Raw genomic sequence first — 25,821 nt, forward strand, 5'->3', positions numbered from 1 at the left:
AGTACATAAAGTGGAACTCCATCTGACTGCCAGTGCGCGACACACACACAGTAGATGTTCTATAATCGCTTCTTCCTCGACGTTCTCACAGCTTCTGCAGAAGTCGTGACTTGCAATTCTCAGCCTATCAGAATGTTTTCCGATCAGATTGTGACCTATCATGACGGACACAATGATTGAGACGTCTGTTCTAGCCAGCGACAGCAAAGCGGTAGATATGACCAGCCCTAGTTCTTTAGAGAACACCATAAAGCCCACCTTGTCGTCAAGTTTGGAACCGTACGTATAGACGTCTATGTAACTTCTATTACCAGAGTTTTCGTAGTTCCAATCGGTTTTTAAAGAATAATGGTACAGTACTTTTTATCAAAAAGCGGCTCAGGCAATAATCCACACTGCCTGGAACATGGGGCATTGTATAAAGCATAACAGTGTTCGTAACCGCCACATGACCAAAAACAAAGCTCCCTTAGCCTTACAGCAATGGTCGCAGCAATTTATCTAACCACAATGTCTAGAGACATAAGGTGTAGCACTAAATTCAGTGCATCATGTGGTGTCGGTCTCAGTGAGGCTGCACAAACAAGCCATCCTTTGGATCCGGCTGAGTATTGAATAGTAGGTGGACTTTTGAAGCGGAGCCCACCACAACACCATATAGATCAAGTGGGTCTAGACAATATTCATGCAGACACGGTAGCAGATGCGGTAAATAGAAACCGGGTGAATGTAGTAACTTGTTTGAACCTTTGAGTGGAGCGGACGTTTTGTTGATAGCTGCGATAGAAGTTTCCATTAGGCGGTTGATGAACTGCGACGACTCAGCAGTTGTTGCTGAACACTTGCCTGAGAAACTATCGACCAGATCGCCCTGCCACATTCGAGACAGGAGGGGATGGCATCGGAACGGGACCCGACAAGCAATGTGTGGGTGGGTTATCCAGTTGGACTGGACTCAAGGTGTGCGCCAGCGGGGAAGCACGGAACTCAGAAAGTACTTCGACAGCAGCAGCTAGTGAAGCATCTAAGGGGGAATCGTTCACACCGCAAGTGTCCAGTATCCTGAGGAATAGTGATTCCACAGCTTTTTCAACTGCCCCTGGATGCGTACGGAATTCTCATCATGACAAGATCCAACGAATCTTGTAAGGATGAACTCCTGGTGAAATCATAAGACGAGGCTAACACAACAGTGGTGGAAGTTCTGAATACTGACTATGATCCTATTTCAACAGATAAATCTCCATCATTGTATGGCCGCTCCGGCGGCACTAAAGATCCTACTGATGGCTGGGGGGTTTGACATGGTTCTTATCCAGAACCATGGGTGTGTGGAGGAATGATTCGTGGACTAAGAATTTCGGGATTTAGGAATTCCGTGAAATAGGAGACACAGAGGCTGTATTCTTGCAAAGATTAGTCTAAATGTTTTTCTACTTTCGTCGCTAAGCACTAAAGATTTAGTAGTAGCCACCATTGAAATAAACAAGTTTCATTACTGGCTGGCTTCCCTATATATGACACACGATTCAGAGATGACGCCTTCAAACCTTAAGTCGCTGGTTGAAGCTGCTTCTGTAGGGAAGAAGAGCAACATTGCAGGAAGTGATGCTAATGTACATCACCAGATATGGGGAAGTTCGGCTGTCAACGAAAGGGCCGAGCTACTTATCGAATATGTTATAAGTTACAATCTGGCGATTTGTAATAAAGGGGACAAACCGACCTTTATGTAATCCTAATCTTTTAACAGGCAGGAGCAACTAGATATTACCTTTGTATCGGAAGATGTAAGTGGAAGAATATGCTACTGGGATGTGTTGGATGACCACAAGAAAAGGAAGTGGAAACTACAGAAGTTATAGACATAGTCGTCAAGCGGATTTCGAAGGCTCGAAATGACTCACTTGTGTCAGCATGTCCCAGTGCCACCCCAAGGGGCAAGCAGCCACCGCCATGGTGGACCCCAGAGCTAGTTGGTCTAATGAAGGACTGCAGAAAACTCTTTAACAGAGCAAAAGCCACAAGAGCACCACACGATTGGGACATCTATAAGACTGAGCTAAGAAAATATAAGGGTGAGCTGAAAAAGGATCAGAACGATTCCTGGGTAGAATTCTGCACCTCCGTGGAGAATACATCTGAGGCTTTAGACTAAGGAAGACTCTGTCCTTGAGATCTATTACGGTGGGGTATATTCAGAAGTCCGAGAATGTAAGGACAATGTCTAATGAGGAACCACATAACAACTCGTTGGTACATATTTCCTGGGAAATTCTCCAAAGGACAACGTGGCGCCAGAAGATGTTGGCACTGGTATGCATTCGTCGGAAGCTATTAGGGAGATTGTGTCTGAGCCGAAAATCCTTTAGGCGATAAGTAGTTTCGACTCCTTTAAGTCGCCAGGCCCTGATGATGTATCACCGGTTGAATTACAAGTTGTGTCTGATAGACTGGTTCCCTGGCTTAGGGAGATATACTCTGATTGTTTCATAATGTCATATATACCTGTTTCAGAATGTCATATATACCTGATGGAGGGACTCGAAGGTCATTTTCATTCCGAAAGCACGAAACCCTACCACACGAAGGCGAAAGATTTTCGTCCTATAAGTCCCTCATCCTTTATGCTGAAGACCCTTGAGAGGTTGATAGAAACATTTCTTAGGGCAAAGATCCTGAAGATCGCCTTTCGCTGCAGCAGCATGCATATAGTAAAGTCAAATTCACTGAAACAGCCCTTCACGACCTAGTCGGCTACTTAGAGGGTTCTCTCGCTGTCAAGGAATATATTGGGTTGCCCAAAAAGTAATTGCGGATTTTTTAAAAGAAAGTAAATGCATTTTTAATAAAACTTAGAATGAACTTTAATCAAATATACTTTTTTACACTTTTTTTCTAAAGCAAGCTAAAAGTAACAGCTGATAACTGACAGAAGAAATAATGCAATTACAGAGTCACAAGCTGTGAAAAAATTTGTCAACGCCGACTATATGAAAAATCCGCACTTACTTTTTGGGCAACCCAATACATTGGTAGCATTTCTAGACATTGAAGATGCTTTCAATAATGTAAAACCGACGTCAACAATGACGGAGATGGAGTTTCTAGACATCAACTCTACCATAAGAAAGTTTTTTAATAACTTACATACATTAATTGAAAATGCAAAATACCTGGGTGTTTTGCTGGACAGGAAATTGAACATCAAATCCAACATTTTGGAAAGGACAAGAAAGGCAACTCTTGCCCTATACCTGCAAGAGCTATTAACAAAAGTTGGGGATTTAGACCGCGTGTAATGCATTGGGTATATACTGCAGTTGTCAGACACTGATTATATATGGTGTTATGGTCTGGTGGACGGCGCTTCATAAGTCCTCTTACTGCCCAATACTTATCCGGATCCAAAGGATGGCTTGTTTGTGCATCACAGCCGCACTGAGGACTACACCATCTGATGCACTAAATTTAATGCTGCATAGAAAATTGCAGCGACCACTGCCGTGAGGGAGCTTTCTCATTGGTCATGTGGCGGCTACGGGCACGGTGATATTTTTGACATAATATCCGATGTTCCAGACAGTGTCGATTACACCCTACCTGAGCCACTGTACCACTATTCCTGAGAGAACCGATTGGAACTACGATATCCCTGGTAACAGAAATTACATAGACTTCTATATGGATGGTTCCAAAATAAACGACCAGATGGGCTTTGGGGTGTACTCTAAAGATCTAGAACTGGTCATACCGAAAAAGTTGCCCGACCACTGCAGTGTGTTTCAAGCAGAGATCCTTGCAATTAAGGAGTGGTGGAATGGCTAAGATATAATGTCATTACGACGATTGGCATAAATATCTTCTCAGACAGCCAGGCAGCCATTAAATCCCTGGAGAACATATTTCTGAACACAAAACCCGCCCCTCACAGTCGCAGATCTCTCAACGAGATGGCTAAACAGTTCAAAATTCACCTTTTCCGGGTGCCGGGCCACAGAAATATCCCAAGGAATTGTAAAGCGGACGATCTTGCGAGACTCGGAACTACCCCACACATTCCAGGGATACTGAAATCTGTGGGTATGTCTCTAGCGACATGTAATATAAGTTTTCAGGAGCAGGCCCGAAGGACAACGAATGAAAGATGGTCACAAAGAGGGGACAGTGAGCATTCCAAAACTATGTGGCCTAATCTGGACTTGAAGAGGTCTACTGCTTTGCTGTCATTGGCTAAAACGGACGTCTCAGTCATTGTGTCCCTCACGACAGGTCACTGTCTAATCGGAAAACATGCTGACAGACTGATGGTTGCCAGCAACGACTTTTGCAGAAGCTATGAGGACATTGAAGAAGAAGAGACCATAGAACACCTTCTGTGTTTGTGTGTCCCGCACTAGCAGTCAGAGGAGTTCCACTTTAGGTTCTCATTTTTTTGAGAACCTGTCTGATTTAGCGGATGTGTACGTTCGCATGTTGTAGGGCTTTTTAAGGAGATCTTTACCGCAATTTTGTAACTTATAACGAACATTGTTTAGTTTAATATGTCGACAAAAAAGTCGTTTGCACTAGCGATTATGTTATTCTCTAATTCCTCGTTAACAGAAATCGTTATATATTTTTTCTCTCTGGCAACTCTACCCAAAAAAAAATGAAAAACACAAAGAGAAATCGATAAAAATAATAAATAATTTCTTTTATAGAAATTATTCTACATTAACTTAAAAACATCACAAATCTAAATAAAATGCACACAATTATTTAGGAAAAGTGCTATCAATACGAATTTATTCGTATAAAACTTTTGCGGAAATTTGTTTCATATTAAGCATGCTACCACTCTTATTAATTGATTGTACACACACATATCCGTAATGTTTTAAGAAAAAAAGAGGAAAATACTCTTAAGCCATTGTAAATATTTATTTTCATATATTTCGTTAAAGTAAATACAAAATAATTGTCCCTCTTTCAGTTAACGAATTTCTATTCGTTTGCGAAAACAGCTGATTTTAACGATATCGATTATCGTTAAAAGTGGCTACTGAATACAAAATTCGTTAACTTTTCTGTTATCGTTTTTAATTAAACGATTTTCATTAAAGCACTTTAATGAATTCCACTACTGGATGCTTCAACGATAGAAACTAGAAGATATCTTCCTTCTTCTGTTCCGGTGGTAACACAATGGACGAAAACCTCTAAGTGAGTCTGATAGTAGACTGCCACTTAAACCTAGCCTAACCATTCCTCTTCGACCTTCTGATGTTCTATTTGAATCGGTAAAATTTTATAATAAATTATAATTATATTGTGTATTGCTAACCTTTTTAATTATAATTTCGTGGATAGTTCGGCTTGAGGACATGTACAATTATTAAAACAGATGTCGGTGTTTTTTATTAATTATTTTATTTAAAAATTTTCCAATATTTCGATTACCGCCGGTAGTCTTCATCAGGGAATGGATAAATTTTAATCAATCCGGATTACCGGCGGTAATCCAAATATTACAAAAATTTAAAATAAAACAATTAATAAAAAAACACCGACATCTGTTTTTAATAATTGTACATGACCTCAAGCCGAACTATCCACGAAATTATAATAAATTTTAATAGTAAATAATGAGTTTACGTAAAATCGCAACATTCCACTAAGAAACAGCGGGGATCTCACATATCAACCCAGCAAAAACTTGGTAAGTACATGTCATTATTTTTGGCATGTAAAATAATGGATAACTCATTATCCATAGATTTACTACCTGATAAAATATAACGAGTTTTCAACAGGAATACCATCTGTGTTACCGGTACTACAAATGTCATTGCATACAACATTCGATGAAGCTCAAGAATAAGCACTTATTTGTAATAGAAGAAATAAATCATTATCATAACCTTGGTATTGAGAAAAATGCCATTAAGAAACTGCGGGAAAAATTATCTTATAGCCATGAATGCTGTCCGTTACAAGGTTAAGCTCAATGATAAAGGGCTTCCATTTTATTGGCGAGTCCAAATAGCTTGCCGCAAAGCGACACCACTTAGTAGCACTAGGAAGGAAATACTGTAGCGTTATTAATATAAAAAATATTTTTAATTTTTTCTACCTCCCCACAAAACAGTCGATTGTTCCGCATGCTGTGGGCGTAAGTTTAAAGAAATAAAAAATTTAAAAATAATTTTGTTAGTCCGACATTTGAACTCGGGCCCTTTGCATTGTAAATCTTCTGGTGTACGCTAGAATATTGTGTTTATAAATAGAATATGTCAAACATAAACACAAAACCATGGCCATGTTTGATGAAATAGAATTAAAGTTTGCTTCTGTGTTGTTAGCTAATATTGAAAGGAGAAAATAGTGTACTATTAAAACAATAGTAATGAGGATGAATGGGTAAAGCTTCTGCTGCGATGAAGGTAAAATTTAAATTTCAATAATAATTTGAATTATTCATATAAAATTTGTCTTCTACAAATTAACTGAGTATTAAGAACGTGGTGGTGGGGAAAAGCGCGAACATGTTTGAGTCTAAGAAGTTATTTTTTAGCAACGTTCAACTAAGATAGTATGTCATTATATTTCGACAACTTGTATGCTTAGGCATAAGTACTTATTTTTGAAATATTGGTATGCTTGTGGATGGACTTTCCTCCTAGGACATGGATGAACTTTCCTCCTAGGACATCGCCATGTAAAATTAATTAGAAACGATGCCTAAAAATAAGTAGTTATTAATTTTTGAATGAGCTTACCTCTCTGGTTATTTTGTAATGAGACTTTTTGCTGGGAACAAGTGCTGTGCCATACAAATTTAAGCGCAATGATAAGGAACGTCCTTTTTATTGCCGAGTCCGAATGGCTTGCAGTACCGCACAAGTTTCATTAAATCCGATTTAATTTGCAAAAAAAAATAATCTAAATAGGACTAAGCTGGAAAATATATTTACATGTATTTATTTAACAAAAATAATAAGTAATCGAAATTTCTATCTCCAAGTTAGTTAGAATGCCAATTAAATGTTCATTTATAGAAAGTAAATTTTTAAATTTTTTTTTAGAAAGAAAAAAAGGTTCCAGCATGATTTTTTTTAATATATATGAAATAAATATATTTGAGTATATATGAAGTTTCGTGAAATTTGACAGGAGGTAAGCCTTTAATGGGCTTGTTGAGTAAAAATTCTAAAAACCACATGACTTTGAAGTTCTTGTACTTTTTACTATATTGACATCGTTAGTAGAAATGCATCCTAACTTCCTTGTTCTGTGTATCAAGACTAACCTTCAACGTCATTTTAACAGGTCTGCCAAAATATTACTTTTTTACTATCCGTTTGTTTGTTTTCATAGATAATTATGATTGAAATACGTCACAATATACCAAACAATGGCTTTATTTAAACCTGTTCCATAAACAATTACAATAAGTCTGTTGGCTTTGGGTAAATTTCGTATGAGACTGTCACAAATTTGCAAACTTTAAATCGCAGCAGCACAGCACTACGATATCAGAAAGTTTTGAAAAAGAAAAATACCCCAAAAAATGCGGACATTTAATTTTGAACAGTCACCTCAAGCTGCCAATGGCACACAAACAAAATTCCCCCAAAAAAATTTCGTGTTTTTTCCAGAGCTACATATCTATTGACATGGTTTTTATTGACTGAATGTTGGCTGGTCGATCGGTTGGTAGAGGTTTTCCGTTTACGTCAATTAAAGCTGCGTTTAGTGCTCAGAACTTGTTTTCATTGTTGACCCTCTGCTTGGACGTGGTGTCTGGTGCCAAGCGAATTTATAACCACTGGGTTTTACCACGCTTCTTTTTTATGAACATTCAGATAAACTTTTATACTTATGAACGCACATTTCATCTTGGTCTTAAAGTTCTTTTATTGAAAAGTGTCATTGTCCATTGTATGGTGTTGTTTATTTTTATTTTAATGTTTACACCCTTCAGCTACAACTGTGGTACAGGGTATTACAACTTCGTGCATTTGTTTGTAATACCCAGAAAAAAGAAAGATAAACCTATTGATTGGTATACGAATCGATTTAGAATGATTTTCTGAGTTGATCTACCCATGCCTGTCTATGTCTGCACGTTAATATGTAATCAAGTATAGATCCTTTATGGCTTGGAAGTGTCCTTGAGAGAAATGGGTTCAGATTGAGGTATAGCTCCCGAACATAAATATCGTCCGATTTGGACTAATATTGCTGTTTATTGTGGTCCTTTGTTAAACTATTCTTACGAAATTTTGAACAAAGGATTCTCTTATAACTCTTAAAACTACTGATACATTTCATAGAAATAGTTCAAATGCAGATATACAATGCCGTTTATACTATGTATTGCCAGATTTTCACTCACAAAGCCTTTGTCAACCTATACTTACTAAATTTTATACATAGCATTCCCTTATGACTATAGACATTACTACTGAATTTTATCAAAATCGGTTCATATTAAGGAATAGCCTCATTTACTATATACATCGCCCGACTATGCCCGAAATTCGGTACGGAATACCTCTGTCATAGTCCGTTAAAATCGGTTCATATTTAGATAAAGTGTCCATATTATCATCACCCAATTTACACTTCAATGTGATTGTAGGGTGGTACATATAGTCGCCATCGCCCGATCTTTGTCTTACCATACTTTTGTTTGTCCTTTGTTTTGCTTTGAAAAATATGATCTTATTGATTTAATTTTTGATTGATTTTTAGGTTTTAAGTTTATGCGGTAAAAAGTATATTTTTTTTTCATCCCTATGAAATGTTGTCTGAAGTCACGTTTTTGCGTGATGTGTTCAGTTAATTGGAGTATATTTCAATTCATGGTGTTTTTCAAAATTTGAAGCTTTGTTGTAAATTTCAAGCACTATTGCGACTCGAGAGGGAGAATTCAGTAATGAAATGCTAATCGGAAATTCCATTAAGGCCAATTATTGGGAAAATTGCACCTCCCAAAATTGGTGTCTAGAACGGAATGTGCTTGGCGGGCCACTAGCTTGCTAAAGAAAATATGGAACTCAAAAGAAAGGTATTTGGAGTAAATTCAATTTCAAAATCGCAGTTAAACATATAAAAGTGTAGACGGAGAAAAGCTATGGGAGTCTAGATCTACCACGCTCATAACCATTGAAGTATTCGTCAAAATCAAAAAAAAATTGAGATTTTTGGAAAGAGCCTCTTTATCCACACACTCTTGAAAAGTATACATACGAGTGTCCCAACAAACAAAGAGTATTTTTTTCCGTTGATACTAAAAAGCAAAATACGACATTTGTGATGGTGATTTTTTAAGAGATATAGGAAAGTTTAAAAAAAAAAAACATGAAATTCAAAAAAATGCATGAAATCTTTATTTGAATCGATAGTACGGTCCATATAATTTAATGTTTGAAGATTATTTCATGCAAATATTGACCGTGACTACGCCGGTATCTCACGAATAAATACTTCAATGTTGTCTTCCGATGCGTCAATTGAAGCGGGCTTGTCTGTATAGATATGAGCTTTAACATAGCCCCACAAAAAATAGTCTAAAGGCGTTAAATCGCACGATCTAGCCTGCCAACAACCGGTCCCCAACGTGAAATACAATGTTCACAGAACTCGTCTCTCAATCAACAAGTCAATTATTACGTGTGCTGTGTGGCATGTCACCGTCTTGTTGAATCCACATGTCATGCAAGTCAAGCTTTTCCATTTTGGTCAAAAAAACGTTGGATATCATCTCACGGTAGCGCCCACCATTCACAGTTACGTTACGATTCCCATCATCTTTGAAGAAATACGGTCCAATGATGCCACCAGCCCATAAACCGCACCAAACTGTGACTTATTCTTATTCTGGATGCATTGATAGCTCTTGCAATGCTTCTGGCTGATCTTCACTCCAAAATCGACAATTCTGCTTATTAACGTACCCATTGAGCCAAAAATGATCTTCGTCGCTGAAGAAGAAGAAACGCGCGTTTAACTTTCTTAACAGAGCACGCATTTTGATAATAACGTTCAATAATTTGCAAGAGTTGTTCGTTTGTAAGACGATTTATAGCTACAATATAGACCAAACTGAAGATGATTGACAGTGAAACAAAACACAAAACGTGCGTGAGCTGTTTAATCCAGTGATGCCAAAAAGATAATAGCTAAATAATCACACTTTATTATGGCGATCGGTTAACGATAACCCGTGTCGCCACGATGCACAGTAAAAGAAAATCGAAGAACAAGGTAATAAAAACTATGATGTGTGAGAACGGATAGAGATATCAATTTGAAATTTGGAATGGTTAGAGGTGAGGTGTTACCGAGATCGTGTGCAAATTTCAAGGCTCTAGGTTATCCAGCCTTCTTTTGGCAGGCCTCTGAAGTTAGTCACCTCGGTATTTCGAATATTTTTTGGGGCTACCAAATCTTCGTTTTTTGTCCGATTTCCAAAATTTTTGCTGAATAGTGCTCAAAAATCCCTACAAAAAAGTCCGCTTTAGGTCTACAGTATAGCCACTGGTTTCGAGGATGTATTGTTTTTTTTTTTGCAATTTTGGTCGAGATTGGCTTCGACGAAGGCATTTGTAGTTCGATTTTTATTTTTAGCCATGATTTAGATTTGTGACAAAATTTACAACAACTTTGCCGCAACAAGTGTCCAAATCTGATTATTCAGTTAAGAGTTATAAAGTTTATCTGGACTTTCTTTCGCAATTGGAAGAAATCGCTTCAGATTTGGATATAACTCCCATATATTGGTTCGTCCGGTTTGGACTAATACTGTAATAATATCGTCATTTGCCATCCGATCCTCGCAAATTTAGGCACGAAGATTTCTATCTCAGATCACTAGTGAATTTCATAGAAATCGGTTCAGATTAAGATATAGCTCCCATGTATAGGTGTCGCCCGATTTTCACTTCAAGAGCCTTTGCAAGCGCATTTAACAACCGATCTTTTCAAAATTTTGCAAAAGCATTTCCTCTATGGCTCTTAAAATATGTTCAGATTTTGATCGAAATTCTACATAGAGACAAGATTTTAATAAAATTTTTCCAAAAACCAAATTTCAATGCAATTTTTTAAGACAAAATTTGCAATGATTTTTTTTTTTCAAAATTTAAAGCCTTAATTACATTTTTTCTAAAGCATAAAATTTTAACAAAATTTTTGCCAAACATAAAATTTTAATAATTTAAAAAAAAAAAACAAAATTTTGATGATTTTTTTAAAAAACAATATTTGAATAAATTTTTTTAACAAAATTTCAATGAATTTTTGAAAAAAAATGTCAATAAATTTTTAAACAAAATTTTAATGCAATTTTTCTAAAGAATTTTTAATGAAATCTTTTTAAAGACAAATTTTTAATGAAAAGTTTTCTAAACACAAAATTTTATGGAAATTTTCAAGAAAATATATCTAAGAAATTTTGGAAGACAAAATTTTATTGATATTATTCTTAAGTTTTTCTATAGACAAAATTTTGTCATAGCATATCTTGATATAGCCGCCATATAAACCGATCTCCCGATTAGACTTCTTGGTCTTCTAGAGGGCGCAATTCTTATCCAATACGGTTGAAATTTTGCATATGTCGTTTCGGTATGACTTCCAACAACTGTTCCAAGTATGGTCTAAATCGGTATATAACATGATATAAGTGCCATATAAACCGACTTCCCAGTTCGACTTTTTCTTATTATTTCTCGATTTGCCTGAAATTTTGGAGGTGGTGTTTTTCTATTTGAAAAAGTCATTTAAAGAACTTGTCAAATCCTACTCATGGTGGAGGCTTTTACTTGTTTTATTCTAAAAAAATTTTGAATTTATTTTTTTTCTGCTAAAACATTTTCTACTAGCTTGTCCGGAGTCTCTGACTCCGGGTAAATTTGCTTAACTCCCACTCCAAGACTCCGACTCCGCAGACCCGGTAGTTCGTACAATGTTTAACTGATTTTCACAAAATTTGGTACGAAGTATTTTATTACTCATCAGGAAGCCTTTGCCAATTTTCATCAAAATCAGTTCAGATTTAGATATAGCTCCCCTATAAAGATACTAGCCGAAGTTGAGTTATTCGGCTGTAGTTATCGTAGGTTGAAAACTAAAATGGGAACAATATCCAAATCAAAACCTATTTTGATTATATTTAGCAGAGGCTTTCAGATGAGTAATTAAACGTTCCATACCAAATTTCATGCAAATCCGTTGAAAATTGTAGTAACTACGCCCTAATAGGTGTAAATCGGGTGAATTATATATATGGGAGCTATATCTAAATCTGAACTGATTTTTACCAAAATTGATAGCGGTTAACCTTGGTCTTAAAAAAAGTGATATATGCACATTTTCGTGATGATTGGATAACAAATGCGATCTCCCCTTTAATGGCAAAAAAAAAAAGATAGACGGAGTATCCTAATACGACATTTGTGAGGAACTATGCCATTTGAGAAAATGGTATGACAGCCATGTAAAAACTTCTTTCCAAAGAGGTGTCGAACTGCGGCACGCCGTTCGGACTCGGCTATAAAAAGGAGGTCCTTTATCAGCACTTATTGATGTGTGAGAAGATTGGGCCTGTCCCTTCATTGAATGTTCATGGGCAAATTTGCATTTTTACGCCTTTTAAGGGTCTTACACCATAAATCGGCAGGTATATCCGAATAGGGTCATATGTGGACCTTATTTAACAGTATGGGTAGAATTGATTTAGATTGGTATCTTTACAATATATCCATATTTGACTTGCTGGCTATGCCCCAAAGTTCAATTCCGTAAAATTGTATTATAGAGCAAAATTTCATTTTCCAAAGTAAGTTGAGATTTTGCACCTAATAGCCAATACATACACTGAAAAAAATTTGGCTAAAAATTTAAGATGTTTCCTTATTTGTAGGATTTTAGCAATGTAAACGAGCCAAAGAATCACAACTTTAAGATAAAGATGCTATCTTTAGTTTTAATTTCCTATTTACTAGTGGACATAACCATCCGTTTCAAATTTTGATAGCTACTTCCAATTATTATTTTTTGAAAAATTCTTTTATTGAACTTAACATCTTAACCTTAAAAAAAATAAACATTTAAAGACGCTCCTATTTGTAAGGCTATTTTGCGTCTTTAGCTACTGTTCACTGTTGTCTTGTCCCAAAGACAAATTCTTAACTTTCAACGATATTTTGACCTTCATTTCAGATTTTCCTCCTTTATAACAAGATGCAAAGTTAAGGATGTATTAACCTACCAATTAAAATAAAAAATCCTTAATATGAAGGAAAATATATTTCATCAAAAGGAATGTCTCCTCAAAAAGTTCGAAAATCGATCATTTTTAAATTAAGTTTACTAATCATTGGTTTGAAACTCTAAAATTAGGACAACTTGTTTTTTCAGTGTACTTTTAGTATTTATTTCAAGCTGCTGCCACTCTTTCCTAAGAAATACAAAATTCGCGTACGATCAAATCGGATTTTAGTACAGCGTAAACATTTTATGCAAACAACCATACTCAAATTACTTACTTTATTGAAATTCAAAAATTGGGGATTTTTTCCAAAATACAATCATAAAAAACGCTCGTTTTTCATTCACAGAATGTCGCACGTGATCTACGTAACGCATCTGAGCACACGACAGCCAGCCATACAATTTCCAACGTTTGTCGAATTAAACTAAAACACTCTCAAAACCGCATTGAATTTTTTTCATGGCTAAAGTTCAAGAGAGAATATATTTTGAGAAAAAAGTACTGAATTGCTAATTAAGAGGTTCGTCAGTACGACAAAACTTTGTTACCGGTTTCGGTACCAGTCTGCTTTTCACTACCGCTTAGCCATTTTGGGGTGAATCATCGGAATTTCATGCAAGATGTTAATTTTCGTGTCATTCTCCAAACATATTTATAGACCAAAGCAAAAATGGCCAGCATTTGCATTTTTTTTTTTTAAATTGACAAAAATCGAACGAAATAAGAGCATTTTGGAGGAATTAAGAGCAAGCGTAAGAGATTTAGCCTAAACAAGCGTCACTTATGGTCAATTTTGTCATTCGTTTTTTTTTTTTTGAAATTTGATGAACATGATTACGCGTTTGATCGTGACGCTGATATGACTTAGTGCTGACTTACTATGTGGTCAAATAAACGTAGACAGGCGTTGCCCGCCAACCTGCATTTTAGCAGAGAATGAAAGCAAAACATGAAGCGTTTACTTCATATGCCGTTTCTGGTCTCTGAACCCAAATCGAAAGTAAACCACAGGCCGCTTAGCAACAGCATTTGCTCATCCTAAGGTATAACCCAAATGTGTTTATGAATGAAATTCGATTCACCGTTCATTTACCGAAGACATTTAAGAAAGCTAAACAGAAGTCGTTTAAAGAAGCTGTGAATTTTTACGCGAAATTCTTCGAACTAGTACCTATAAATAGAAATAAATCAATAAATATTAAAGGGGATATTATAGACTTAAATGTAAATTGATCACCGTAGTGCGTCACCGCTGTGCGTTGAAGGTGACTTTTTATGATGTTTTGCTCTATTATGCAACCTGCCCGAAATATAATAAGACAGCAGGGTCCGATGGATGCCAGCTAATATAGAGGTCTTCTCATGAATATAGAGAAAAAGAAAATGGCATTGCTCTGCAAACGCTATCACTTGCGGCTAGGATTTTCATCGGGAAATCCCGTTTCGGGTTTTCCATTTGATGATCCCGCAATCCCGACTCTGATCCCGGGAAAAATTAACTGATGTAAAATCAACTGAAAATTCATCATTGTTAATAAAAACATTGTTAACAACAAATGTTCCCATGACCATTCCATTAAGGAACAAGGGATACTTCTCTCATATCAATGAGTGCAGTCCGATCAATGCTTTAAGCTCAATGACCCCTTTTAATGCCAAGTCCGAACGGCATTCCGCATAGCGACACCACATGGCAGGATACCTTACAAACGTAACCGTATTAGTAAGGGGATAACCACCGCTGAAAATGTTTCTGAAGTTTACGACGGGATTTGTACCCAGGCGATCGGCGTCATAGGTGGACATGCCAACCTCTGCGCCACGGTGGACTCCGTAAAAATCAACAATGTTGTCAAAAGCTGATGGGGGCGGGTGACTCTTTTGTTTTCTGCATAAAGGACAACAGACTAATAGGACGAAGATGTAAGGTGTTCGGTTTTTATTAGGGATATTTCTAGTTATCCAGACATTATCTAGTGTGTTTTTGAAGGGCATTAGAGTACGATGTATACTTAATTTCAGCAAATCTAAAAAAATTAAGGCTTCTAGAACTCAGTACGTAAAATCTAATTGTAGGTCCTTTTGCTATTCCAACCGACTTGTATTAATAAGGCAGTATCAAACTTGAATCAGCAATGAGGGGTCGTAGGTTGAATTCTCTTCTTTGTGATTTAAGCAGATGGATTGACATGTCAAGATCATCAAGAACATATTTCAGGGTATTATAAATGGAATGATACAATGTGTTGTTGTGTTTTCGAAACGTCGTCAATATGACATATATATAAATATGACATAATATATAATGATCTTTCGTAAGAAGCGGGAATTCGCGGAAAGAAAAATAATTCCCAATTCCTCGGGAAATAAAAAAGTCCAGGAAAAAAAATCCCTACTTTCGGCGCCTATTCTGCATAGATGCGCCCGTAGTCCTATGTATTCCCTAGTGACGTCGGGTGTTATACTCTTCAGTATTAGCCTCGTTTTGTCACAATGGGAAAGAACATTAATTCTACTTTAATGGCTAACATTCTATACGTAAAGATGTTGAATTCCTGCCTACAGAATTTTGTTGGCAGTGTATTCGGCCTATATACCATATATATGCCGTACATTGCGTTAGCGAATGAAAGTCAGGAGTCGTTCATATTCATTTTAAACTTCCGAAGGGCGTAAGTAGTGAGAAAGACATTTCCCGGAAATCGCTTCCACATTCATACTGTACGAAAAACAAGTTTTCCCGGTAATGCAGGGTTCTGTCAACTGGTCAATCGATCACAAACTGGTGCGCATTCCTGCGGAACAGACACCATGAACATATCGAAAAACAGCACCATGCTGCCCACGCTGCCGACGGTGCTCAAGAGAAACAATAGAGTTTTAAACCCTACCATCGTCGATCAACACCCATCGCTCTCCTCTGAACCCGGTCAAGTAGTTCCAAGGAGAACTTTAGAGCCCCCGTCCATACATGGGAGTTATATTCTATCTTTGGTCTAATGTAGGTTGTATAAAAATTAAGAAGATTGTATAAATATTAAGAAAGCCCAAGCACTTGAATGTTTTTTTCTAAATTTCGTATCCATTTTTTGACCAACGGACATCACATTGTATCCTCAGCACCTATGCCACCAATAGATAATAACGATCGTAAAAGGCCATTGAATCGTTTGTGTGACAACAAAAAGCACTTGGTCTAACATTTTTAATGCACACTAGTTCAACCGACCCCACTCCGAAATGGGCCGCAAGTTGAAAACCAATTGGACAAAATTGGGAAGACTATTCAGAAGAAGACTTCGACAAGATAATTAAGATTGTCCAAGCATAGAAGACATTGACGACAATGTCAAAAGGATTACGACTGCACTGGTGGGATCCTTCGAAGATAGTTGTCCTCTTCGGGAAAGGAAATCAGCCCAAGAAAAGCTCTGGATGACCGGGGAGATTCGCAACATTGGGAAAGAGGTACGCAGACCTTTTAACAGATCACGTCGTAAAAATCGGAAATATATTGGGATGTGTATTTCACATGGCTCAAGAAATACAATAAGATTACCACAGCGGTAAAACGTGCCTCCTGGAAGCTTTTCTCCGACCAGGTCAATAGCGTAAATGTCGCCGCCAAGATGAAAACGTTTCTCTTAAAAACCCATGTCCAAACTGAAACGCTAGTAGACGACAGGGTGTGAGAGAAACAACGGAGGACATGTTGAGGCATTTTCTACAGGACTCACGCAGACACCGGAATCGTGGAATAATGTGTTTGATCACAAGTTGTTAATTTATGATCAAAGAAGCCTTGCGGAGCTTCAAACCATTTAAGTCACCCGGACCTGATGGAATATTTCCGGCGTTACTACAGAAGGAGGCAGACTATCTGGCGCCTCATCTGGCAACTAGGACTTACATATACTCCAAAAGCCTGGCAGAAGGCAAGGGTACCCAAGTACGGCATCAAAGGCCTACAGATCTATAAGCTTTACGTCCTTTCTACACAAAACCATGATAAAGAGTAGGATATCCAGCAAACTGCTTAAATACAAACAGCATGCCTATGTCAAGGGAAGGTCGGTGGACCGGGTCCATAGAGACTGGATAAAGCATATGCTAAGAAACAGATAGATAAATTGCGGGTCTCATTACATGAACATAAGCATTGAGAACGCAGGGACTAAGATCTGTAATGCGTGAGGTGGTGTGGTACTAACATGAGGACGTCGAGTGTGAACATCTTTACGGATAGTAAAAGGGCCATAAGGGCAATAAAAACCAGGACGGTAAGGTCAGGAACAGTCTTGGAGTGGAAGAAGGAAATTAACGCCATAACGGAGTAAGGGGGGATGAAAGAGCGGACGATTTGGCAGTAAAGGCCAGAGAACTGCCGTCGATAAACTTGGGTAACCCGAAGCCGAACAGACACCGGTACTTAGGTGGGGACATGATACCAGACATGAACCAACTTTGGGGAGTGGTATGGAAAACAATTAAGGATTTTGTAAATAGCACGGAATTCCCAACTTAAAATTTTCTTTTTCGAGGTTACCTTTTAGTTTTTAAAGCGCACAACAAGCCGATTACTGGCTTAGGTGTATGTCTATAGTGGCATGGGGCAGATTAATATCTGTACCCTCTTTTCAACCTAACCTAACCTAACCTCGAAAAAGAAAATCGATGTTAGGAATTCCGTGCTACTTACAAAATCCTTAATTGTTTTCTATTCTACGTCCTAAGTTGGTTCATACCTGGTATTGTTTCCACATCTAAGTGACGGTGTCTGTTACTCTAAAGCTGGAAAACTTTCGATAGTAGCCAAATTCGATATTTCTAATAATAAATATCGATAGCCATCACCTGTATTTCAAACGAAAATGAGAAGTAAAAATCAGGAAATCCATTTATATAGAAGCACAGACCGAATAAAACCAAATTTAATAAACTCATGCGATAACTCATTGTACACAACTCTAACTCAATCGGGTGAAAATTGAGCCCTCTTTAGGAGCAATATATCTTATATGCAGAGTCGAATCGTTTATTTTTGCTCAATTTTGCAAAAAATTTTACTTAGCCGATAGTATCGATAGGGAAAATATTAATCGATACCCAGACAAAAAATAAAATATCGATAGTGCCATCGATATTTTGCCAGCTCTATGTTAGCCACGAAAACAAGGCAGAGACATAGGAAATGCTCCAACGTCTCATCATCATCCCGCATGCCTGTCCTGCTGTCTTAAGTTAGTATTCTGTTCAGCATTTCAGGCGAAATGCTGCCAAACTCCATATAAAAATAACGTCGGCGAAACGCTGGATGGCAGCTATTTCAAACCATTGACCGATTTGAACCATACTTAGCGCAGTTGTTGAAAGTGATACCAAAACACCACGTGCAAAATTTTAGTCAAATCGGACGAGAATTGCGCCCTCTAGAGGTTCAAGAAGTCAAGATCCAAGATCGGTTTATATCACAGCTATATCAAAACATGGACCGATTTGAACCAAACTTACCGCAGTTGTTGAAAGTGATACCAAAACACCACGTGCAAAATTTCTGTCAAATCGGCCCATTTACAATCCCAACCGACCTACACTAATAAAAAGTGTTTGTACAAAATTTTAAGCGGCTAGCTTTACTTTTTCTAAAGTTAGCGTGCTTTCGACAGACAGGCGTACGGGCGGACAGACGGGCGGACAGACGGGCGGACAGACGGGCGGACATGGCTAGATCGGCTTAAAATTACATGACGATCAACAATATATATAATTTATGGGGTCTCAGACGCATATTTCCAGGTGTTACAAACAGAATGACAAAGTTAGTATACCCCCATCCTATTGTAGAGGGTATAAAAATAAAAATAATAAAAGTGCAAAGAAAAAACGTCTTTTGGTATGAAAATGAAAACAAAAGATAACTGTCACATTCCGCTCGCAGAATATTCCGAAAGCAGAATAGAATACCAATCCTTAGACAGTTGTAAGCTCTTCAAGGCTACCTTTTATAGAATTCATTGTAGATAATGAAGCCAAACCTATTTTAAAGATATAGGCCTTATTCACAAAACTTAATGTAGATTTGAAATAGGTTTATTTGACAGATTTCCTTTATAGATCTATCAAATTAACCTATTTCACATCTTCATTAAGTTTTGTTAATAAACCCTAGTACTGACCTCGACTTTTCGCTCGAACAATTGTCAAAACGCATTATAAGTAAATGGTGACGAAGAAAATGCGAACACATTCCGCAGTAGTAGTACTGTGTTCTATAAGCAAAATAGTAGCGACATGTCGCTGCGCCAATACAAATATCGCTTCAATTAATGGGCAATGTAATGAAATGCTCACGAATTGGTCACCAATCACGATGTTGTGTGTTGTTTTTTTGACTTTTGTTTGTATTCTGGCAAAGAATAGAGTCCGTCGGATTTCGCAATAATTTTTAATAGGCATTTTCGCTGCGAATGAAGTCAGTACTAGGCTTAAGGCTGATAAACTTTACTGCATTGAGGCAGAAAGAAATCGAAATGTTCATCCATTTTATAATAACACTTGACTTGAGTCAGGCAGTATCAGCTGCATTGCGCTTATTCGTTGCTAAATGTGGTGTGTTACGAATCTATTATAGTCAGGGTCAATTGCACTACGCACTTCTGTGGTGCGTTGAGCATAAATAAATAATACGACAAGTGTTGGCCACCGGTCACAAGCACGACTACTTACTCTTTAGCCGCAAGTCAGACGGATGTTTAAACACGTAATTCACTTCAAATTATTCCAATAGCAAGAAAATTGGGCACTTATGGCTGCAGTTAAAAAATAGCGAAGAACTTTATTAAGACATATCAGTCGACATATAACAATGTTATTCAACAATGCCGAGAAACTTATTGTGTCGGTATAATAATTACACTCAAAGAAGATTTATATTCACAATATCTAAGGAGTTTGCTAAAAAAGCAGCAGGGAAATGAATTTGAAAATGGGGAAAGAGACATAACTGCTGTGTTAGCAAACAAATGTTTGTCGTTTTTGATCGTCTTGACATTCTAAGACGGTCTGTCCCACACCAAATAACCATGTGAGACTGTTTCCTTCAAAGGATAAAGCTGTTTAATTTAAAATCAGCAGACAGCGTTTGCTGATATCATCGAATTTTTTTTGAGTGTAGGAAATTTCAAGCAAACTGCTTCATTCTTTCGAAAGTTTGTGTGCTATTGACATAAGCTTGTGTGCTTTGACAATCCGTCTTTTAAAAATTCACAAACTTTCGAAAGGATAAAGCTATTAGCTTAAAAATTTAATATCAACAAACACTGTCTGCTGATTTTAAATAAAACAGTTTTATCCTTTTAGTAGATATTCTGTATGCCGTTATTTGATATCATGAAAAATTTTTAAATTGTGGAAAACTGGCTAAAATCTGAGAACCTTTAAAATTAAAAGATAAAATGTGGTACACAAATTTTTAAACATTTTTGATATTTTGAAGCTACAACCGACATTTTACCTTCTTAAAAAAACAGACACAAAAATACTGCTGTAACATTTTCAACAGACTTTATTTTTGTTACAGCAAACATTTTTTTGCTGTTTTTACTAACAAATTTATCTGAGTGTACATGCTTCCTATTTGTGTTGGTTGTTGTTGATTGCAAATGTGACAAATCGTTTCAGATTTGTATATAGTTCTGATTGGATTTAAATTTGATCACATTTTGTCAAATTTACCACACCAAGTATGGCCAGAGGCAACCATAAATACATAGGGGGTCCTATATAAACCGATTGCCCGATTAAACTTCAATTTTGGTCGGATTCGGCTAAAATTTTACATTTACCTTCAACACCCAAACTACTTATAAGCCCGACAAGTCCCTAAACATATACAGATCCCAAAAAAGTGATCCTTCGTTTAAACTTCTTAAGCATCTAGAGCAGCAAAGGGCAAACATACCTATACACTAAAGGCAAAAGTCGGGCGGACGTACTACTTTTAATAAATAGAACTTATCTCTTATCCCGGCTTTCGCGTCTAACAGATACCGGCACTTGGGTGGGGACACAATACCAGACATGAATCAACTTAGGGGTGTGGCATGAAAAACAATTAGGGATTTTGTAAGTAGCACGGAATCCCTAACATAGATTTCCTTTTCGAGGTTATTTTTTAGTTTTTAGAGCGCATAACAACCCGATTACTGGCTTAGGTATATGTCTATAGTGACATGGGGAAATTAATATCTGCACCCTCTTTTCAACCTTACCTAATCTATCTCCAAATCTAGACAGACTTTAATTTTGCATACCTATTGAAATATCAAATAGAATCTTCTAAGATTTTCTTGCCAAAGGACAAAAATTATGGCTTTCTACAGCCTTAAAAGTTCATATCGGATAAAAGATTGGACAACCCTTGTGTTGCAATCTGCCAACTAACAACTCTATCGTAAAGCTTGACATTTTTGAGGTTATACGTACTCAGAACGTTTTGACATACGAGCGCTATTTGTTTTGTTTACAGCAATATAAAAGATTCATCACGCCCAAAAATGGAATTAAATCGTGAACATTTTCGTGCGACTATTTTTTACAACTTTCGACGTGGATTAACTCAACAACAGTGCATCGATGAACTTCATTAAATTGTTGGCGACGAAGCTCCATCAAGGACCAGTATTTATCGATGGCATGGTTAATTCAACCGAGGTTGTATTTTACTTCAAGATGAATTTCGTGAAGATTGTCCAAAAACTGTTGTTTTTTTAAAAACCATTGATGCTGTGCGCCAACTGATATTGCAAAGTCGTCATGTGACCTATCGTGAGATTGAGACAACCTTAGGCATTAGTGGGACCAGCATACATTCAATATTACATTATCATTGGACCGTCCAAAAAATTTGTACGCGTTGGATCCCACTCAATTTGTCAATCGCTCAAAAAAAGGCTCGAGTAGATTAATCGAAAGAATGACTCCTAGAATAAGAAACAACTGCATTTTTGAGCACTCAAAACATCGATTTGATGAGTCTTCCGCCGTATAGTCCTGACTTGGAGCCGAAAGACTTCTTTTTATTCCCGTACGTAAAAAATAAAATGAGACGTCATCGTTTTACGATACTTGACGATCCGTTCAGAATTCAGAATGTTTTGGAGATATCTCAATCAGAGTGGCAAAAGTGCTTCGACAATTGGTTCAAACGCATGCAAAAGTGTATAGATCTTAATGGGGAATATTTTGAAAATCAATAAAGCGATTCTCGTTGATTTTTATTGGTTTTTGTGTTCTCTAATCCCGAAATATAAAAGGCAACCCTCGTATATGTAGGAACATTATCTGAATCTGTACCGATTTTGAAGAAATTTAGCATACATACTGGGACATCAAATAGAATATAATCCAATGTGTGACCAAAATTGTGGCTTCTACTGCCTTTAAAGTCCATAAATGGGAGCTATATCTTAATTAAATATCAAATAAAACGTCTCATACAAAATTTTGTAAAGATCGGACCAAAATTGCCTGATATATATGGGAGCTATATCTAAATCTGGAGCGATTTTTAAGAAATTTTGCACACATATTAGGACATCAAATAAAACACATGCTAAATTTTGTAAAGATCGGACCAAAATTGTGGTTTCTACAAAATTAAAAGACCATATCGGATAAAAGATATATGGGAGCTATATCTAAATCTGAACTGATTTTAGTGAAAATCAAAAGCCGAATTAGAATTGGACCGAAAACCTTGCACCTTGATAAAATATCCTGTACCACAGTGGTGGTGTAGGGTATAAGTAGGTTGAAAACGTGCTTGGGTTAGGTAATGATAGAACTATGCTCTTCAGCAGAACTACGGGCAAAAATTACGAAAGTTACATGCCAGAGAACAAAAATATGTTATCAAGAGAAAAAAAGAAAACTATTGTATCAATTTTTGTAAGATGGATATCATATTGAAATTTTCTAAAATTCGAATTTTTGTAGTTCTATTATGCCCCAATCTTTCAAATTAAACAGAAAAACCAGTAACGAAAGGCAAAAGTCGAGCGGTGCCAACTGTATAATATCCTACACCTACCCTATAAGCACAAAGTGGGAGCTATATCTAATTTTGAACTAATTTCGTTGGAACTCGATGGGTGTTCTCAGATGGTTTATTAAATAATCCGTACCAAATTTCGAGCAAATATGTTCATGCTGTAATAACTACGGTTGACAAATCTGACGAACACATATATGGGAGCTGCATCTAAATCTGAAGCGATTTCGACCAATCTTCTAAGATATTGTGGTAATCGTGGAAAGCTTTGTGCAAGATTGATCAATAAATGCGCATGCAGTGGTTTTAGAAGTAAAAATTGGGCGATACACAAATATGACACATATATCTCAATATGAACCGATTTCTATGAAATTCACCAGTGATATTAAGAGTTATAAGAAAATCCATTCTGCCGAATTTCGAGAGAATTGGTTAACAAATGAGCACTTAGTACAATATTTCTCAAAATCGGACGAACATATATTTATATTCAAATCTGAACCGATTTTTTCCAATTTCAGTGAATGAAGATTTATCTGTGTAATTAATTATCAGCTTAATATAATCTATGCCTTTTGTTGCTTTTGTTAAGGACACGGGAAAATGTACCATTATTGAACAAAAACCTAATTTTTATAAAAATATTGATCTTAATCCCCCATTTGATATATGGCTTTTAAAGCTCGTAGGACATCATTTGTATGAACATTAATCGAATTTTAGGATTATTTTCATCAACATGAAAAATCGTTGCTTTTGTTTTGCACTACACTGTATATTATTGATCGTTTTGACTTTCTAAGTCGATTTAGCCATGTCCGTCCGTCTGTCGGAAGCACGATAGCGGTCGATCACATAAAGCTGGCAGCTCGAAATTTTGTCGTTTGAGATTGCTAATTGGCCATATCGATCTCCTGATTTGACTTTTTGAGACCCTGGAGGACGCAGCTGTTATCCGATTGGGCTGAAATTTTGCACGGAGTGTTTTTTTATGATTTCCAACAACCGTGTCAGCGGTCTAAATCAGCGAATAACCTGATATAGCTACCATATAAACCGATCTTCCGATTATTCTTTTTGAGCCTCTAGAGGGCGCAATTCTTATATGTTTGGCTACATATTAATACAACGACTTCTCCTATGACTTTCATCATACGTGCCAAATATGGTCTGAATCGGTCCATAAACTGATATAGCTCCCATATAAACTGATCTTCCGATTTTACTTCTTAAGCCCCTTTAGGGCGCAATTCTTATCCGATTTGGTTGAAATTTTGCACAATGAATTCTACTATGGTCTCCAACCAAGTATGGTCCGAATCGGTCTTTAAACTGATATAACTCCAATAATATTCATTATCCCGGGCAAAGAACTTGACAAATGCGTTCCATGGTGGAGTGTATACAAGATGCGGCCTGGCCGAATTTGACACGCGTTTACTTGTTTAAAGTGAAAACGACATTGTGACATAAATTTCTCCTTTACTTTCATTTTAGATCGCTCAACAAGGAGATCGAAGGCACTATTATAAAAGAAACAAAAATAACTTGTGATCACCTGACTCCAGACATACCTCTGTATTTGATAACTCAGGAATGCCGCCTTTTCCATAAACCCCAAATAATCGAAAATGATAAAGTATTTAAAAACGATCCGTTTTGGGCGTTTTATTGGCCTGGTGGACAGGCTTTGAGCAAGTAGACCATTCTGCTAACATTACTGCATAAGATAAGAACATATAAACTAAAAATTCAATTCATTTAATTTTAGATACGTTCTCGAGAACGCCGATTTGGTTAGAGGAAAATCAGTACTGGATGTTGGGAGCGGCTGTGGGGCAACTTCTATTGCGGCCATTCGAAAAGAGGCCAAATACTGCGTGGCCAATGATATTGATGAAGGTAATCTTCGCTAAATAAAATTTGTTCCGTACCACAAATGATTCATTGTCTCTTCAGTTGCTGGTATTGCCGCCCTCTTTAATGCCAAATTGAATAAAATTGACGTGGAAAAACTTCAAATATCAGTACAAAATTTAATTGGCACGAACGTATCCGAAGATATTATCTTCATTGGAGATCTTTTTTATGATGAAGAAATCGCCGAAATTCTTTTACCCTGGCTACACCAGCTGAGCTCGGAGGACAAGGTCATTTTGATTGGAGATCCTGGCCGGCATGGTATTACTGAGAATCGTTTGAAATTTATGAGAAAACTTGCCACATACGAGTTGACTGAAAATTGTTGCATAGAGAACAAAGGCTTTAGTAGTGTTAATGTTTGGAGATTTCAATAAAGCTTTCAAATAAATTAAAATAATATACATAGCTGTTGTCAGAACAGCCAATGCTATCGGCTTAAAATGCTCGTCATGACATTTTAAGACGATCTAGCCATGTCCGTCCGTCCGTCTGTCGAAAGCATGCTAACTTTCAAAGGAGTAAAGATAGCCGCTTGAAATTTTTGCACCAGTACTTCTTATTAGTGTAGGTCGGCTGGGAT

The 25,821-nt window shown here is 36.9% G+C and overlaps 2 protein-coding genes across 2 annotated transcripts in view; both read left to right on the forward strand.

Annotated features, from left to right (window-relative positions):
* LOC106085234 (inner centromere protein A) overlaps window positions 1–25,821 on the forward strand; it is a 111,265-nt gene that overhangs the window by 52,324 nt on the left and 33,120 nt on the right. The window lies entirely within an intron of this gene.
* Window positions 218–25,615, forward strand: LOC106085226 (electron transfer flavoprotein beta subunit lysine methyltransferase). The gene is made up of 4 exons (XM_013249354.1): window positions 218–279; window positions 24,816–25,016; window positions 25,090–25,220; window positions 25,278–25,615. The coding sequence occupies exons 1-4, from the start codon at window positions 218–220 to the stop codon at window positions 25,613–25,615; spliced, it is 732 nt and encodes a 243-aa protein (XP_013104808.1).

The sequence above is a fragment of the Stomoxys calcitrans genome, chromosome 5, assembly GCF_963082655.1.
Source record: "Stomoxys calcitrans chromosome 5, idStoCalc2.1, whole genome shotgun sequence".
Classification (NCBI taxonomy): Eukaryota; Metazoa; Arthropoda; class Insecta; order Diptera; family Muscidae; genus Stomoxys; species Stomoxys calcitrans.

Bases quoted from the DNA above. Each gene is read 5' to 3' on its own strand.
- LOC106085226 (XM_013249354.1), top strand. From the start codon at position 218: ATGACCAGCCCTAGTTCTTTAGAGAACACCATAAAGCCCACCTTGTCG. The intron at 280-24,815 runs GTACGTATAGAC...CTTTCATTTTAG, and splicing joins TTGTCGTCAAGTTTGGAACC to ATCGCTCAACAAGGAGATCG. The intron at 25,221-25,277 runs GTAATCTTCGCT...TTGTCTCTTCAG, and splicing joins GGCCAATGATATTGATGAAG to TTGCTGGTATTGCCGCCCTC.